Genomic DNA, 14,494 nt, shown 5'->3' on the forward strand with positions numbered 1-14,494 from the left:
GCTGCTGCGAGGGCTGGAAGGCAGGGAAATGCCTGTGTGAGTGAATGGCTTGGTTGTGTCTTTGCCTGGTGGTGTGGAGAGGCAAGGCTCGCGGGGGGGGGAGTCTCTCACCCCCCTTCCAATTTCCCGGGAACAACATGGTGCACCGTCCTGATAATCGGGCAGGGCAGGCTAGCAATACTTTCGCAGGCACAGAAGGGACCCCCGCCCGCCCGCGCATCTGCTCCCCGCTCTGCAACGCAGGGATCCCGAGGAAGGAGCCGCGCAGCGAAGGGCTCTGCTCGGCCGGGCGCACGTGGAGGCGGCTGCGCATGCGCCCTCCCTCCCGCAACTGCCGCGGCGAAGAGACTTCCGGAAGTGGAGCCGCTGGGCGTCGAGGGTTGCGGTGGCGAGGCGTCTTCACCCACAGCTCCGGTTCCCTGCCGCGGGTTGTCGGAGCCGCCATGTGCGGGGCAGGAGAGCGAGGGGTCGCCCGGAAGGCAGCCCGGCTTGGCTCCATCGCGCGGCTCAGGGAGAACGTTCATTTATTATTATTATTATTATTATTATTATTATTATTATTATTATTATTATTATTATTATTATTATTATTATTATTATTATTAATACATGCATGCCTGCATCCCCCCAGCCACTCTGGGCGGCTTCCAACAAAATATTAAAAAGACAGGGAACCCTCAGACATTCCCCCCTTCCCGGACTTTTCGGAGCGCGGGGCTGCGAGGCTGGGCCAGGATCCCGCCTCCCCCGCTTCCCTCCCTCGCAAGAGCCGCGCTCCTCGGCCGGCGGGCTGCGTTAGGCGAGGGCCCGGCGAGGGGCAGCGCCGGGGAGCCGGAAGTGCGGCGCCTGCTCCTCCTCCGGGGCGCGGCCTGCTGGGGCGATGGCGGCGCTGCGGCGGGCGCGGGAGGCGCTGGGCGCGGCGCTGGGCGAGCTGCGAGGTGCGCGCGGCCTCCGGGGCGGGGGGCGGCGGGGGCCGGGCGGCGCTCTGCAGGCGCTCAGAGGCACGCTTCTCTTGCAGGCGGCGAGAGCCGGGAGGGCGCCGGAGGCTTCGAGGCCGGGCGCTTCTGGGAGGCCCTCGGTAGGTGCCGCCTTCGCGGAGGCCCCTCGGGGCGGGGGGGGGGGCGGGCGAGGCTGCAGGGACCCCCCCCCCGGGATGGGCTGCCCCCCTCGACCCTCCCCCCCCGCCTCACCCTCCCGCCCTTCTCCGCAGAGGAAGCCTTCCAGGCCGCCTCGCAGGAAGCCACCAAGCTGAGCCTGGCCTTCGCGGGACCCCCGCCGCCTTCCCTCCAGGTGGGTGAGGGCCCCCCCCCGGCCCTCCTTTCCCCCCCCCCCCAGCCTGGCCATCTCTCACGCGGCTCATTTCCTGCAATCTTTTTCTGGGCGGGGGGGGGGGAGGGTTCAGTGACATAGGAAGGGGGTGCGGGCGGGGGGGTGCAGGCCGCCCCGGGTGCCATCACTAAGGGGGGGGGCGAGGGGAGTCTGAATTAACCCGACAGTTAAAAATGCCACAGGGAATATATGATGATGATGATGATGATGATGATGCCGAACAGAACAGCCCTCTATATTCCTGGAATCAATCAAGAGCAAAGGCGTGGCGGGGGGGGCACTGGGTGCAGCATGCCCAAGCCACGTGTCTCTCCTGGGGGTGACTTGGTGGCTCGGGCCCCTGCAGGCTCCACGCTGCTGCCCCACACGGCAGCTGAGGGGCGGGGGTGGCCAGGCTCCATGCAGCGGCCCTGCCCCAGCTCACCCCCCCCCCCAGTGGGTGGCTTGCCCTGCCCCTGGGCAGAGGGCGCGTCCAACGCTCCGGGCACCTGAGCAGCTGGCGAGGTCCTTCTCCTCTCATTTGATCCATTCTTTGCTTTAATTTCACAGGCTTCCAGTAATTCTCCCTCAATGCTCCCAGATCTCTCCTCTCCCCCCCCCCCAATCCTGCCCAGCCTAGTTGTCTGAGCCCAGGGCCTTTTTTGCGGGGTGGGGGTGGGGGGAGCTGCCTTGTGAGCCAGGTAACCTTTGGGTGCTGTGCCCTTGCAGGAGCAGGAGAGCCTGGCGGAAGGGGTGCACAGCGCTGTCCTGGCAGCCGCCTCCGTGTATTACCAGCTCCCCAAGGGCCAAGGTGAGCAGGATGGGGCCCCGCGAGGCAGGGACAAGGGGGTTCTCTGGGGGGGGCAGCGTGTGAGGAGCAGGCCAGGGGGCAGGCACCAGGCGGGGCTCCTGCACCTTGTGCTGGCGAGAAAAGAAGAGTCCGAGAATTGTAGTGTTGGAAGGGGCCCCCAATAGCAGGGGAGGCGTCTTGGCTTCTCTGAGGGGCTGCCCCACGTAAGAGGAAGCCGGCTCTGGAGGGCAGGACCCAAAGCAGTGGGTTCCGTTTACAAGAAAGGAGATTCCGACTCAGCCTTCAGAAGACCTTTCTGACAGGAAGAGCTGTTGGGCGGTGGAGCCGTCTCCCATAGAATCGTAGAGTCGGAAGGGACCCTGAGGGTCATCCAGTCCAGCCCCCTGCAGCTGTCCCTTACGGGGATCGAACCTGCCACCTCGGCCTTATCAGCACCGGGCAGCTGAGCTCTCCAGCTCAGACTCGCCTTCCTTGGAGGCTGTGAAGCAGAGATGGATGTCGTGGGTTCTGTAGCCGAGATTCCTGCATGGCAGGGGGTTGGACTGGATGACCCTCAAGGTCCCTTCCAACCAGAAGCCTGAGGTTCTATACCAGGTCTTGGGGGGGGGCTGCCTGCAGTCTGTGTGCGTGAGTGCCAAGGAGGCAGGGCGGCGGTGATGGGGCTCTCTTTGCCCCCTGCAGGGACCACCCTGCGCAGAGCAGTGCGCGATGCCACGGTGCAGGTGGTGGAGGGGATGATTCAGCTGATCGAGGTCATCCTTCGGACCCCCCTGCAGAGGTGAGCTGCTGCTGCTTCCCGCCCTCACCTTCCCAGGGAATGCTGGGGGGAGGCGGGAGGTGCAGGACGTCTCTCCCCAGAGAGTGGGGCACCCTCCTCTGCCGCCCCCGTGGGCCTGGGGCCCCTCCTGACGCTTCTCCGCTCTCCCTTGCAGCCTCTCGCAGGAGCAGCTTGTCTCGACGGGAGGCGTCTGGGAGGCCTGCAGCCGAGTTTCCAGGGTGCCTCGAGGTGAGTCAGGGGTCACCCCAGGGCAGCCTGGGGGCAGGGCGAGGGACGCCGCCATTGCTGCTTCCCCTTCTTGCCTTGCTCCTCCTCCCTTTCCTCTCTCCCCACAGATAACCAGGCGGCTGTGACCCTGGCTATTACCCAGGCTCTGGGGATTGTCAGTGACGCACTGGAGGAGATGAAGCAGGTGCGCAGGGAGGGGGGCTGTCGGGGGGGGGCCTGTCCGCCGGCTTCACTTGCAAGAGAGCAGGGGGTATCACCATCCCTATTCTGCAGCTGGAAAGCCTCTAAGTTTGAAGCGTCAGACCAATGGGTTTAAGCACAACATTTAGGTATCCCGAAATTGCACTCGCCTTTTCAGACGCTGCGTCACACGGTGGGCTCAGGTCAGAATGCAGATTGCCGGAATGGGAAGTCTTCTGAAATTGGGGTGGGGGTGTTTGCTCAGGGGGAGTAAAGGGGCTCATGCCTTTCACGAAAGCCATATGGACCCTTGACGGAGCACCTCATTCTTTCCTGTTACTGGGCCCAGATAGTAAAATCTGCCTGTTTCTTAATTTTTATTTTGGCAAAAGTCCAAGCCCCCCCATAATGCAGCCTGCTCAGCCCATACTTAATCCTGGCACTGCCCCCCCCCCCTCTGGATGTGCCACTCTCCCCTCTGCCTCTTCTGCTGTGTGGCTTCTGGGGGCCGATAAGGGCATTTGGCCGCCCCACGCAGGCTAGAGGCAGCCTCTCCGGATAAGGGCTCCTGCCCTGCCTGGGCTGCCCTGATAGAGCCCCCACCCCTGGGCTTCGCCCCTCTGCTCTGGGCTCTGAATAGCTGATGCAGCCGCCATGAAAGACTGCCTTGGCTTCCCTGTAAATCTGCTCTGCTGAGATAGGAAGGGTTGTCAGAGGGAGCCTTTGGCCTAATAGAGGTTTGGGGGTTTTTACATTTCATTAATTGACAAAATAAGCCAAAGATAAGGAGCATACAAAATACCCAGCAAGTTGAAAGCAGCATGAGGTTGGGCGTTAGCCAGAATAACAGGTTTATGGGAGAAAGGGGTAAACTGCTTTATATGTGTTATTTTATAATGACTTGGCTTGATCATAGCTACTACAGTCCAAATTTTCTCAACCCATTCAGACACAGAAGGAGATATAATAGCTAAAAGTTAGGGGTGGGGCATAATTAAGCAGCAGTACAAGGTGTAACACCGTTCCTTGATCTAGTAGGGTTTTGACTGGATTCCCTCTTGCACTGCAGACCTGGGAGTCCCCAGATGCGCTGTGGTTGCCTCCCCCTCCCCCCACTTCCCTTAGTGCCCCCCCCGCCTGCATTGGGAGCTGCCAGGGGGCTGGACTAGATGACACCTGGAGTCCCTTCCAAGTCCACAATCCTATCAGTCTTATTTCCTCCCTCCTTGCTTGTAATGCCCGACTGGGGAGGTTAGCAACTTGGTGCCCCCCCTGGTATTCCCGTGACTGGGACGGTGGATGCCCACCCCCTTCCCTGCCTGGGGGGGGGGCGGGATGAGAGTGTGACTGGCATGTCCCTTTCGCTCAGGCGCAGACTGAAGGTGGAGACCCGTACAGTGATGTCCTGGAGGATGAGGACTTGGGCTCGCGGGCAAACAGGGACACTTACTGGTCAGCGGCTGACCAGCAGCTGCTTGGCCCCTGCCTGGGGCTGGTGAAGGCCGCCAAGATTTGCCTGAAGAGGGTCCAGGGGGCCGTCAGAGGCCGCGGAAGGACCGACAAGGCTGAGCAGGTGGCACAGTTAGACGACCTGGCCGACATTGCAGGAGACGTCAGCCCCAGGTGAGGCAGCCGGGGGAGGTTTGGGGTGATTGCTGTGGCCTAGGGGGTGGGCCAGGGCAGCAAGACCAGTCCCAACGCCCTCCCTGCAGGGTTGCTCCACTCTGTCCTTGGAAAGCCCCCCCCCCCAAGAGGGTTGCATGAGCCTGAGGAAGGGGGCGCCCGGGAGCCTTGCAGCCGAGTCCAGTGCATGCTGTGCTCCCTCAGGCTGCCTCTCTTTTGGGTTGGGGGCTGGGGGGGGCAGGAAACGGCAAGGCACCCTCCCCTGACCCCTCCCCCTTCCTGTTTTATTCTGCAGCGTGGACGAGTTGGTGCTGAGCACCTACCCCCCTGTGAACCAGCTGGCTCTGCGGCTGAATGTGAGTTGCCCACTGGGGACGATGAAGCTTTTTAGGGGAAGCCCCTGGTCCTCTGCAGCTTTTGGGAGATCCTATTTCCCCACTTCAGCCCGTGAGGGTGGGGGGCCTGGGACCCCCAAGATGGCCTGCGGGAGAGAAGACTGTGCAAGCGGAGAGTTGCCCCTGGGGCTGAGGGGGCCTCTCCTGCCCCCTGGAGAAGGGGGTGCTTGATGCCCCGTGGCAGATCGCCCTTCCCTTCCTCCTCTACCCAGCTGGGCTCCCCTTCCCTTCTCTGCCCTCGGCAAAGGCAGCCGTGGTCTCTCTTGCGCGGAAATGGAGGAAGCTGCCGCTGAACCAAGGAGGGCCCACGCTGTCTGGCCAGGGAGTCTCTGCGGTCTGAGGCCAGAGGGCCTCTTCCCCAGCCGTACGTGGAGGTGCTGCTGGCAGATCGAGCTGGTCCTCCTCCCTGAGTTGGGACAGCCCTTCCCTCTGTTCAGGGGTGAAAGGTCAAGGCTGTGTCCGAGGGGCCGTACGGTGCCAGCCAGGGAGTGCCAAAGGGAGAAGCCCTTTTAAGAAGGCCTCGCACTTGCCTGCCGGACCTTGTGGCCAGCGGATGAGAAACCACCTGCTCCTGTTGCACTGTTGGTTTTCCTAGAAAAGGTGAAATTCCAGGAGCGGCGGCTCTGGGCTTGACGTCTTGTTTCTTTCTAGGCTGCAAAGTTGGCGTCTGTGCTAAAGAAGATGTTGGAACTGACCAGGTGAGCAGGGCAGCCTCTCCTCTGTCTCTGCCACTTCCGCCTGGGGGGGGGGCGGGCAGAGGGGCACAGCTGGTGGGGAAACGGTTTCCGTCTTAAAGACATAGCCAGCCTTGTGCTGCAGCACAATCGCCCTTGATGCTGGGACTGGGGGCCTTGTCAGGGTGGCCCCCCCATTACTCACCTGCATCTCTCTCTTTCCTCCCTCCCCAGCGCCAGCTTTGTCTGCCCTCCGTCGGAAGAGAACTGGGTGCAGTTCCTGGCCGGGGCAGTTGACCACAACATGGACAAAATCAAAGAGCTCACCCAAGGGCTCCTTTGATGGGACCCCCTGTGCGAGGGGTGCCGGACCCATGGGTGCCTTCTGTGGCTGCCGGCAGAAGAGGGAGGAGGCAGGACTCCTGCGGGACCCCATAGCTGCTGCCCCTGTGCTCTGGGGTGGGCAATAAAGTCCCCCCTGTGCTTGTGCTGGCCAGGCTCCTGCGCTAGAGAAAGTCTTGTGTGCTCCTGATCATTTATAGCGCCTCACCCATGCACCTGGGGCTTCACAAAGCACCGGAGGAAGCCAGGTCTCTGCCCCAAGGAGATTGCAGGCCGAGACGTAAGGCAGGGGAAGGGGGGAGCCACACAGGCGCCGCTTGTCCTTTGGCTCTACCTGCTAAACAGCAGTGCAGGCGAGCAGCCAGCTTGCTTTGGGGGCAGGGGAGCCACTGCTTTTGGAAAGAGCTCCCCCACAGCCCCCCTTCTGCTGGCACTGGGCTGATGAAGAAGGAGCCACGGTCTGAGGGGTGTCACTCCAAGTGCATTTAATGGTAATGCGGGGGGGGGGGTCCTGTTGCTTTGGAGAAGCTCTAAGCTGCTGCCCCCACCTGGATGGTCCTGCAGGCCTTGAGGGGCTGGAGCAGGGGGCTGTCTACACGCACGGTCAGCCTCCGGGACCCGGCCTGGGTCGGCGTGAAGGGGATCCTCAGCGCTGTGCTGCTGCCGGCTGGGATGTCTCCAAGCCTGCAGAGAGGAGGAGAGGGGGCTGTTAGGGGCAGAAGGGGGTCGCCAGCTCAGGAGGAGGATGGAGCAAGCTTGTTTTCTCCTGCTCCAGATGGATTCACGGAATCAGAATGGTAGACTGGCAACAAGGGGCACCAAGGGGCATCTTGGGCAGGACTTGGGTTCCAAGAAAGGAGATTCCATGTCAACACCAGGAAGAACTTTGGACAGGAGGACCTGCTTGATGGTGGAAGGGACTCCCTGGGGAGGTGGGGGGCTCTCCTTCCTGGGAGGTTTCTGAGCAGAGGCTGGATGGCCAGCTGTCAGGGATGCTTGAGCTGAGATTTCTGCATTGCAGGGGGCTGGACTAGATGGCCCTCGGGGTCCCTTCCAACTCTACAATTCAGTGATTCTAAGAGCAGCTCCTCACCTTTCCCCCCCAAGCCTATAAACACTACCCCGCCGTCTGTTATCAGAGGTGCCAAGCAGGTGAATCCAGCTGGCACCTCAGCAGAGAGCCCTTCCCCCTCAATCCTGGCAGACAAGAGGGGCTGGGCTGGCACAGTCCCACCCCCTCCCACCTCCGCTTGCTCTGCTCCAGCCATGGGGAGTGTGTGCCTTTGCCTTCACCTGGAATGCCAGGGAGCCTTCTCTCCTTCGTGGAGAGGGCTTGATCCCCCACCCCAAAGAAAGCCACCTTGCCCAGGAGTGCCCTCACCTGTAGCTCCTGGTCTTGTGGATGAGTCCCCATCCTGACACGGAGACGAGGCAGCCTGGGAGGGGCTCCGGGAGGGGGTTGTGGAGCTGGATCTTGGCTTGGGTGGCCTGGAACTGGGCTGTGCGCTCAGGGACCTTCGTGGAGAAAGCAGGACAATGGCAGCACAGGGTCTGGGGGGCAGGGGTGGGCTGAAGCCATAGACCCACTGGGCTTGCTAATGGGGAGGGGGCAGGGCTCTACCCAGCCTGCTTTGCTGTGGCACCCCAGGTCTGAAGAAACGAGGACCTCCTCCGCTTGAAGGGCTCATGGTCAGGAAGGGGAACTGGGGGCTCCCCCCCCTCAAAACAGGCATTGGAGGAGGCCTTTCTTGAGATCCTGTGGTGCAACAGCTAGAGTTGCTCCAGGACCTGGGAGAGACCAGGGTTCAAAGGCCTACTCAGCTATGAAGCTCCCTGGGTGACCTTGGGCCAATCACTGTTCCTCAGCTGAACCTGCCTCACAGGGTGGTTGTGCAGTGGGGAGGAAGAACCCTGTGTACCACCGTGAGCTGCTGGAGGGGGGGATTAGAAAGTAGTTGATTTTTCTCTGCCTTCAGGTGTTAGTGGGGCTCAGCTGTGTCTGTGCAGTTAGCTGGAGAAACGGGGGGGGGGGGTTGCTCTGGCCTCCCACTGACCTGGATGTTGAGTCCGGGGGCACAGAAGCGGATTTCCTGCCAGGCCAGGTGGTTGCTATGGGAGGCTGTGTCTCTCAGCAGCGCCGTCAGCTTCAGCAAGAGGGAGTTGTTGCGCAGGGCTGGGCCGTATTCTGCGTAAGGCAGCGTGGTGCTCAGGGCTTCCTCTGGAAAACAAGACGGGGGGGGCCTCAGGGAGAGTCACAGAGGGCACCCAAGGACTTGTCCATCACAGGCTGTGATGCCTCTGCAAGAAACTTGGACTAGATGGGAGGGGTGTTTGCCGGATGCATCCTCCTCCTGAGCCAGACCAATGGCCCATCTAGCCCTACAGGGTCAGCACTGGCCGCAGGGCACTTTCTCTACCCAGAGGTGCCAAAGGGGCTAGAACGGATTTTGAGAAACCGTTCAGCCCACACATGTGGGCACCTGAAGAGATAAATTGCAATCAGCAAATCCTCCCCAGCAAGCTTACCGTGCCCGCTGGGGAGAGTGAAGTGATACTCCTCCTTCCAGAACTGCGCCAGGGCCTTGCCATCATACTGCAGTGGCTGGGCACCCAGAACCAGTGCCAGGCTCTTTTCCTCCCCAGTCCGGTTCACCACCAACACGGAGACTGGGGCGTCTTGCCCCAGCGGCCAGGAGCTCTCGGCCTGGATGTGGGCGAAGAGGAGAGGCTCTGTGTCGTCTTCCTGGGCCGGAGGGGCGAGTGGAGGCTGAGGGGGGCTGCTGTCCCCCTCAATCTGGTCTTGGAGCCGCTCCTGTTCCTGAAAGACCTTGTTCAGCACAGCCCTCTCTGCAGCAGACCCTGCAAAAAACCCAGAAGCCATTCCCACTTTGCTCCTCAGGGAAGCAGGTGATAAATTTCTTCCTTGACTGGCTGAGAATGGGGAGTCAGAGATGCCGCCAGATTTAGAGCCCACCCCAGGATGGGGAGCCAAGCAGAAAGCAAGAGCTCCCCTGCGCCACTTACCTTCCGGGTGCTTGTAGTGGTGTGTGAGGTCCTCGCACCGGTCGCTGCCCACTGCCTTGGTGCTGAGGTTGTTGCCCACGAACTTCGTGGCGGAAAAGGCACGCTGGAAGTCCCCGTTGTCCTGTCGCACCCAGGCAGCGCAGGTGGCGTTGGTGGCTGCGAAGAAGGTGGCGACGTCGTAGGGCAGGTCCAGACGGCCTTCCTTGATGGCCCGGACAGGGGCTGGCCCGCGAAACGAGGAGTCTGGAGAGGAAGGGGAGGACGACAGTTGGGGTAGGGGTGGCCCCTGTGGCCCAAGGTACCCCTGTTTTAGCCTCTGGTGGTGGTCCAAGCAGAAGCCCCCCTCTGGCTTGTGGAGGTGGAGGCGAGGGGGCTACACAGTCTGGCTAAAAGGGCAAGCTAGTCAGCATCACGGAAGACCTGTAGAGAAGGGTACCCCAACGGTCATCTAGTCCAACCCCCTGCAATGCAATGATCCCACCTAACGAATCCCTGACAGATGGCCTCTCTCCCATCCCTCACCCCCTCTAGGTGGAAGCTGCTCCCCCATCCCGCGCTCTCCATATTGTGGCTGGGGGTCAATGCCAGTGTCCCGCCCCTTCTCCCTTGAGCCCCCCACCCGCCCGTGGGACCTACAGCTGCCCTCTTCCTGAGGCGTGGCATCCACCGCTTGCCATCCGTCGTAGCCGGGGGGCAGATCCCGACGGGCCATCCAGCACTCGTTCCAGGCGTGGAAAGGCCTGCGGGAGACGGGGGGGGGATGTCTTAGGGGTGGGGGCGTCTTGGGGGACCCCGAAGCCCGTCCGTCTCCCCACTCCAGTATTCCGGCGCCTCACCAGACGGCAGCCTCGGAGAGGCCGGGGATCAGGGCGGCGCTCTCGTCGAAGTATTCGTCCACGCGCGGGCGGCCGGCCGTGTCTTGGGCGGAGGCGAAGCTGGTGACCACGCGGGTGGGGATGCCCAGGCTCCGCAGGACTGCAGAGAGAGAGGCAGCGGGAGCTGGGCGGCGAGAGGGCTCCCGGGGGAAGGGACCCCCAGGGCCACCCAGTCCAACCCCCTTCCGCGCAGGAATCACAACCCTTTAGCTTCAGGGAACGGCAGATTCGCCCACGCCCACCGGCTCCCTCGACGCCAAACCCCTTTTCGCAGGAGGGGGTCCTGTCCCTCAGAGCTAGCAGAGTAGGCATGGGGGGGCAACCATCTCAGGCAGCAGGGACCCCTTCCTCGCCTGGGGCCCCTCCCTGAACAGGACCCTGTACCTGTGCACAGGACCCCCGCGAAGACCCAGCACTGCCCGTAGCGGACAGGCCGCCCTCGCGCTGCCAGCCACCGGCGCAGGATGGGGGCGCTGCCCGGCCACTGGAAAGGGGACGTCCCGTCGCTGTAGTCCCCGGTCCAGCCGCCCTCCAGGATCGCTTGGTGCGTCTTGCTATTCAGCTGGAGGGGTTGGGGGAGGGAAGAGAGAAAAGTGAGCAGCCCCCCCCCCCAACATAACAATGTAGAGTTAGAAGGGATTGTGGGAATTCAGGTATGAAAGGGTTAAGAGAAGAGTTCCTCCTGCCTCAGAACTCTTCCGAGGCAGCCAGACATTTATGGAGACTTCCTTTTTAACTGTGCATTTTGCAAGGAGCATTTTCCTGGTCTTCGTTTTGTTACTGTTGCTGCTGGAGTGGAACGCAAGACTTATGCACGTAAATGCTGTTTTCACGCTTGGTCTACAGTCTGCTGTGTTCTTCTTTTCATTAAGAGGGAAAGGGGGAAATCCAGTCTGCTCCCCCCGCCTGGAAGAATGGCAATAAGGCTACACAGCCCAGTCCCGAAGTTTCCACTTTAGTGCTGCAAAGGACGGGGTTTTGAACTCTGCTAACTAATTGTTTTAACTTTAAACGTTCTGCTCACACATGTGAGTAATAGCGAGGATAAATTGTCAAACATATCCGACCCGCTGCCTATCAAGATATCTCCAGCAGGACCCCCCCCCCCGGGTCATCGAGTCCACCCCCCCCCCCGCGCAATGCAGGAATGGCAGCTAAAGGCACCCCGTGGCCAGCAGGGGGCGCGAGCGGCCCGGCCCGGCCCGGCGGGTTCCTGAGCCCGTGCAGCTGCCTCCCCCAAGCCGGCACAGGGTCTGCGGGCGACTCGGCCTCCTGCTCCTGCCACCCACCAGGGAGCTGACCAGGCGGCAGACGTGGAGAGGGTGGCTGCGCTGGGCGCAGGGCGCGTCCTGCAGCCAGAAGAGGGCCAGGCTGAGGTCCACGACGTCCTCTTCGAACTGAAAAGGGAGGCGGAGAATGGGAGGCTGGAGGATGGGGGGAGCCCCACTCAGTCGCGCCCCCCGACCATCCCGACCCCTCCGCTCCGCGCGCGCCTCCCGCAGCAGTAAGGAGGAGCAGCCCCGCAGGTGCGGCCGCCCACCTGGCCCAAACCGACCCCTGGGCTGAGGGGGGATGGGTCTCTCGCTCACCTGGCCGTAGTCCCAGGGCTGCTGCTGGGGCGCCTCCTCCAGCCCCCAGTAAACGGTGCCCTCCTCATTGCACACGTATTCCTGGCGCTGCGCCTCGTTGGGCAGGAAGACGCTGTCCTCTGCGGGAGACGGGCCGTCAGGGGGGGGGGGGCGGCAGCACAGCTCTGGTTGGCGGGGGTCCCCCTGCGCCGCCCCCTCCCCGCAGCAGACCTTCCGACCCCACCCACTGCCCTCTTGGCTCCGGCATCCTGGCCTTGGTTGGCACCGACGCGCCTTGCCTACCTTGGCACCAGGGGTTGAAGAGGAGCGTGAAGGTGCCCAGCGGGCGCGGAGCCCCTCGGCCATGCTGCAGCAGGAGGGAGTATCGGCCGATGGCGGCGTCGGCGGGCGAAGTCACGGTCAGCGTCCAAGAGAGGCTCTCGGGGGCGTCCACGAAAGCCTCCCAGCCGCTCTGGCGGCCCTGGCGGGAGATGGGGAAACGCACCAGGGACCCGTCCGCCTGGGATGGCCGCTGCCCTGCAGCCAGAAACGCCAGATGGCCAAAAGGGGACGCAAGGCCGCGAGGGGCGGGGGACAGGTCTGCTGGGGGGCTGGCTGGAGAAAGGAACGGGGGCGCAGGTAGGCAAGAGAGGGGCCACGAGGCCCTGCGGGGGTCTTTGAGCTCTCCTCGACAGTCCTGTCAGACGGGGGGGGGGGGTGGACGGCGAGCCTCCGCAGGGCCAAATCCAGGGCTTCATTCAGGGCAAACTGATTTTAACGGGGGTGTTAAAACATCTAGTGCAAACATATGGCACACCTCCCAGCTGTTTTAGGAGACGGCGCTGCACAATTACTTTTCTACATTCCTTCCGAGAAGGGCATTCTAGCTCTGGGGGAGAGTTAGTTGCTTTGCAAGCAGAAGGTCCCGGGTTCAAATCCTGACAGCATCTCCATGTGGAGCTGGCAGAGACCTCCCCACCACCCGCTGAACGCGCTGGAGGATCGCTGGCAAGCAGTCTAAAAAGTCCTAGGCGAGGTGGCCCAGGGCCCTGACCTCAAAATCCTAGCGTTGGAAGGGACCCGAGAGTCATCTAGTCCAACCCGCTGCAATGCCGGAGCCACAGCTTCCTGAAAAAGGGTCCGTGGGCGTGTCCTCTCTGCCCCCCCCCAGCTGGGGCACTGCCGCTGGCGAAGGTGCAAGTCCCGCCCCTCGTGTGCCCAGCATGCCCAGCAAAGCGGACCCCCTTTACAGGACCGCTGAAATGATGGAGAAAGTTAATGGGACGCTCTCAATTGTTCATCTCGCCTTCATCTTTTTTGGAGGGGTTGGAATTCCCTCCAGGCGCCGCGCAAACTTAGCTGCCGCTCCTTTTCTCCCCTGTGATGCTTAACTCCCCCCTCCCGCTCTGCTCTGCAACTGCAGACGGTGCGTCTCCCGGTGGGCTCCCGCCGCTTCTGCCAGCCGGCAACCACCCCCCTCCCAGCCGGAGGAGCGCGAGAGGCGCGCCGGGGCTCCTGGTGCGGCGGGGCCGTCGGGGAGCCGCGGGTCTTCGGCCTCCGGCTCTTCCGGAGCTTACCCGTCTGGGCGACCAGGCAGGTCTTACGCAGGTACCTCCGGGGGGCTCCGGGCAGCGGCTCTCGGAAGTGGAGGGTGAGCGCAAAGGGCTGCCCGCGTCGCACCACCAGGCGCTCGGTGCTGACGGCCGCCGTGCGGTGCGCCGCGTTGTTCCTCGACGGCTGCAAGTCGCATCTCGACACCTGCAGGGCTGCGGGGCGGGAGGAGGGCGGGCAGTGAGGGGGCAGGCGGCACGCAGGGCGGGGTCGGGGGTCGCTTCCGCTCCCCTCCCGCTCTTCTGGCAAAGGAACGGGGGCGCAGGTAGGCAAGAGAGGGGCCACGAGGCCCTGCGGGGGTCTTTGAGCTCCCCTCGAGATGGGCCAGAGAGGCCGGCGTCTGGACAGCAGTGACTGACCGCCAGACTGCGGCAGCCAGGAATGTCTCCCCTGAAAGACGCTTAGGGGGCTGCTCACGACCCCTGAGAAGTGGGACTCTGCTGAGGGTGCTGAGGTCTGTTTGGATTGGCGGGGGGGGCATGTTGCAAAAGTGCGCGGGAGGGGGGTCTTGCCTGACGCCGCTGGGTGTGACAGAGCAACGCACACGCCGCACGTGAGAACGGGGCTGGTCCCCGAACTCCTCCTGGTCACTGAGGTTGCTGCCCAAAGCACTTCCCCCTCTCTTGGCTGTAGAGGAGTCCTTTCGACCGGGCTGCGCTCGTCAGCCCCCTCCGACCCACCTGCTCTTTGGGTACCCTTCCCACTCCCCCCGCTTTAGCCGGGCCTAAACGCACCCAGCTTGCACCCAGCACCCTCGCCCCGCTTCGTGGCTCCCTGCCGGCCTCCTCCCTACAGGGCCAGGGGCTCCCGCCCGCCTGGCCAGCCTCCGTTCGCCGCGCTGTGATGCTGCGCCGAGGAGCCTGGCGGACGCCTCTGGGGTGGCACCGGGTTTAGACCGCTTGGCAGTGCCCAGGGAGTCCCCGCTCACCTTGGCCCATGGCGCTTTGCGGGCCGCGGGCTCCTCTTGCCTCGGGCTGGCTGCGGGCCGCGGGCTCCGTCCCTTCCTCCTCTCGCCTCGGGCTGGCGAGGCTGCCTCTGGCGGGCCCGTCGGGTGGGGCCCCCTCGCCTATCCCGGGC

The 14,494-nt window shown here is 63.0% G+C and overlaps 2 protein-coding genes across 3 annotated transcripts; one reads left to right on the plus strand and one right to left on the minus strand.

The window, feature by feature from the left end:
• Window positions 1–867: 867 nt before the first annotated feature.
• On the plus strand, window positions 868–6,512 carry CCNDBP1 (cyclin D1 binding protein 1). Of its 2 annotated transcripts, XM_082226406.1 has the most exons (11): window positions 868–938; window positions 1,019–1,078; window positions 1,211–1,290; window positions 2,038–2,119; window positions 2,801–2,897; window positions 3,052–3,125; window positions 3,233–3,309; window positions 4,675–4,928; window positions 5,224–5,284; window positions 5,975–6,021; window positions 6,232–6,512. In XM_082226406.1, the coding sequence occupies exons 1-11, from the start codon at window positions 881–883 to the stop codon at window positions 6,338–6,340; spliced, it is 999 nt and encodes a 332-aa protein (XP_082082532.1). In that variant the 5' UTR covers window positions 868–880; the 3' UTR covers window positions 6,341–6,512. The 2 variants fall into 2 exon arrangements, with proteins under 2 accessions (XP_082082532.1, XP_082082533.1); XM_082226407.1 differs by lacking the exon at window positions 1,019–1,078.
• A 48-nt stretch (window positions 6,513–6,560) lies between these two features.
• On the minus strand, window positions 6,561–14,397 carry LOC309534347 (protein 4.2-like). Its single transcript, XM_082226622.1, is given in 13 exon segments — window positions 6,561–6,806; window positions 6,808–7,023; window positions 8,394–8,557; window positions 8,866–9,198; window positions 9,364–9,606; window positions 10,000–10,103; window positions 10,200–10,338; window positions 10,623–10,800; window positions 11,528–11,635; window positions 11,828–11,946; window positions 12,110–12,343; window positions 13,384–13,572; window positions 14,346–14,397. Coding segments are annotated over 13 exon segments (2,280 nt in total). The 5' UTR covers window positions 14,356–14,397; the 3' UTR covers window positions 6,561–6,563.
• Window positions 14,398–14,494: the final 97 nt, after the last annotated feature.

This window comes from Podarcis vaucheri (genome assembly GCF_965113315.1).
Source record: "Podarcis vaucheri genome assembly, chromosome: 6".
In the NCBI taxonomy this organism is placed as follows: domain Eukaryota; kingdom Metazoa; phylum Chordata; class Lepidosauria; order Squamata; family Lacertidae; genus Podarcis; species Podarcis vaucheri.

Bases quoted from the DNA above. Each gene is read 5' to 3' on its own strand.
- CCNDBP1 (XM_082226406.1), top strand. From the start codon at position 881: ATGGCGGCGCTGCGGCGGGCGCGGGAGGCGCTGGGCGCGGCGCTGGGC. The intron at 939-1,018 runs GTGCGCGCGGCC...CTTCTCTTGCAG, and splicing joins GGCGCTGGGCGAGCTGCGAG to GCGGCGAGAGCCGGGAGGGC. The intron at 3,310-4,674 runs GTGCGCAGGGAG...CCTTTCGCTCAG, and splicing joins CACTGGAGGAGATGAAGCAG to GCGCAGACTGAAGGTGGAGA.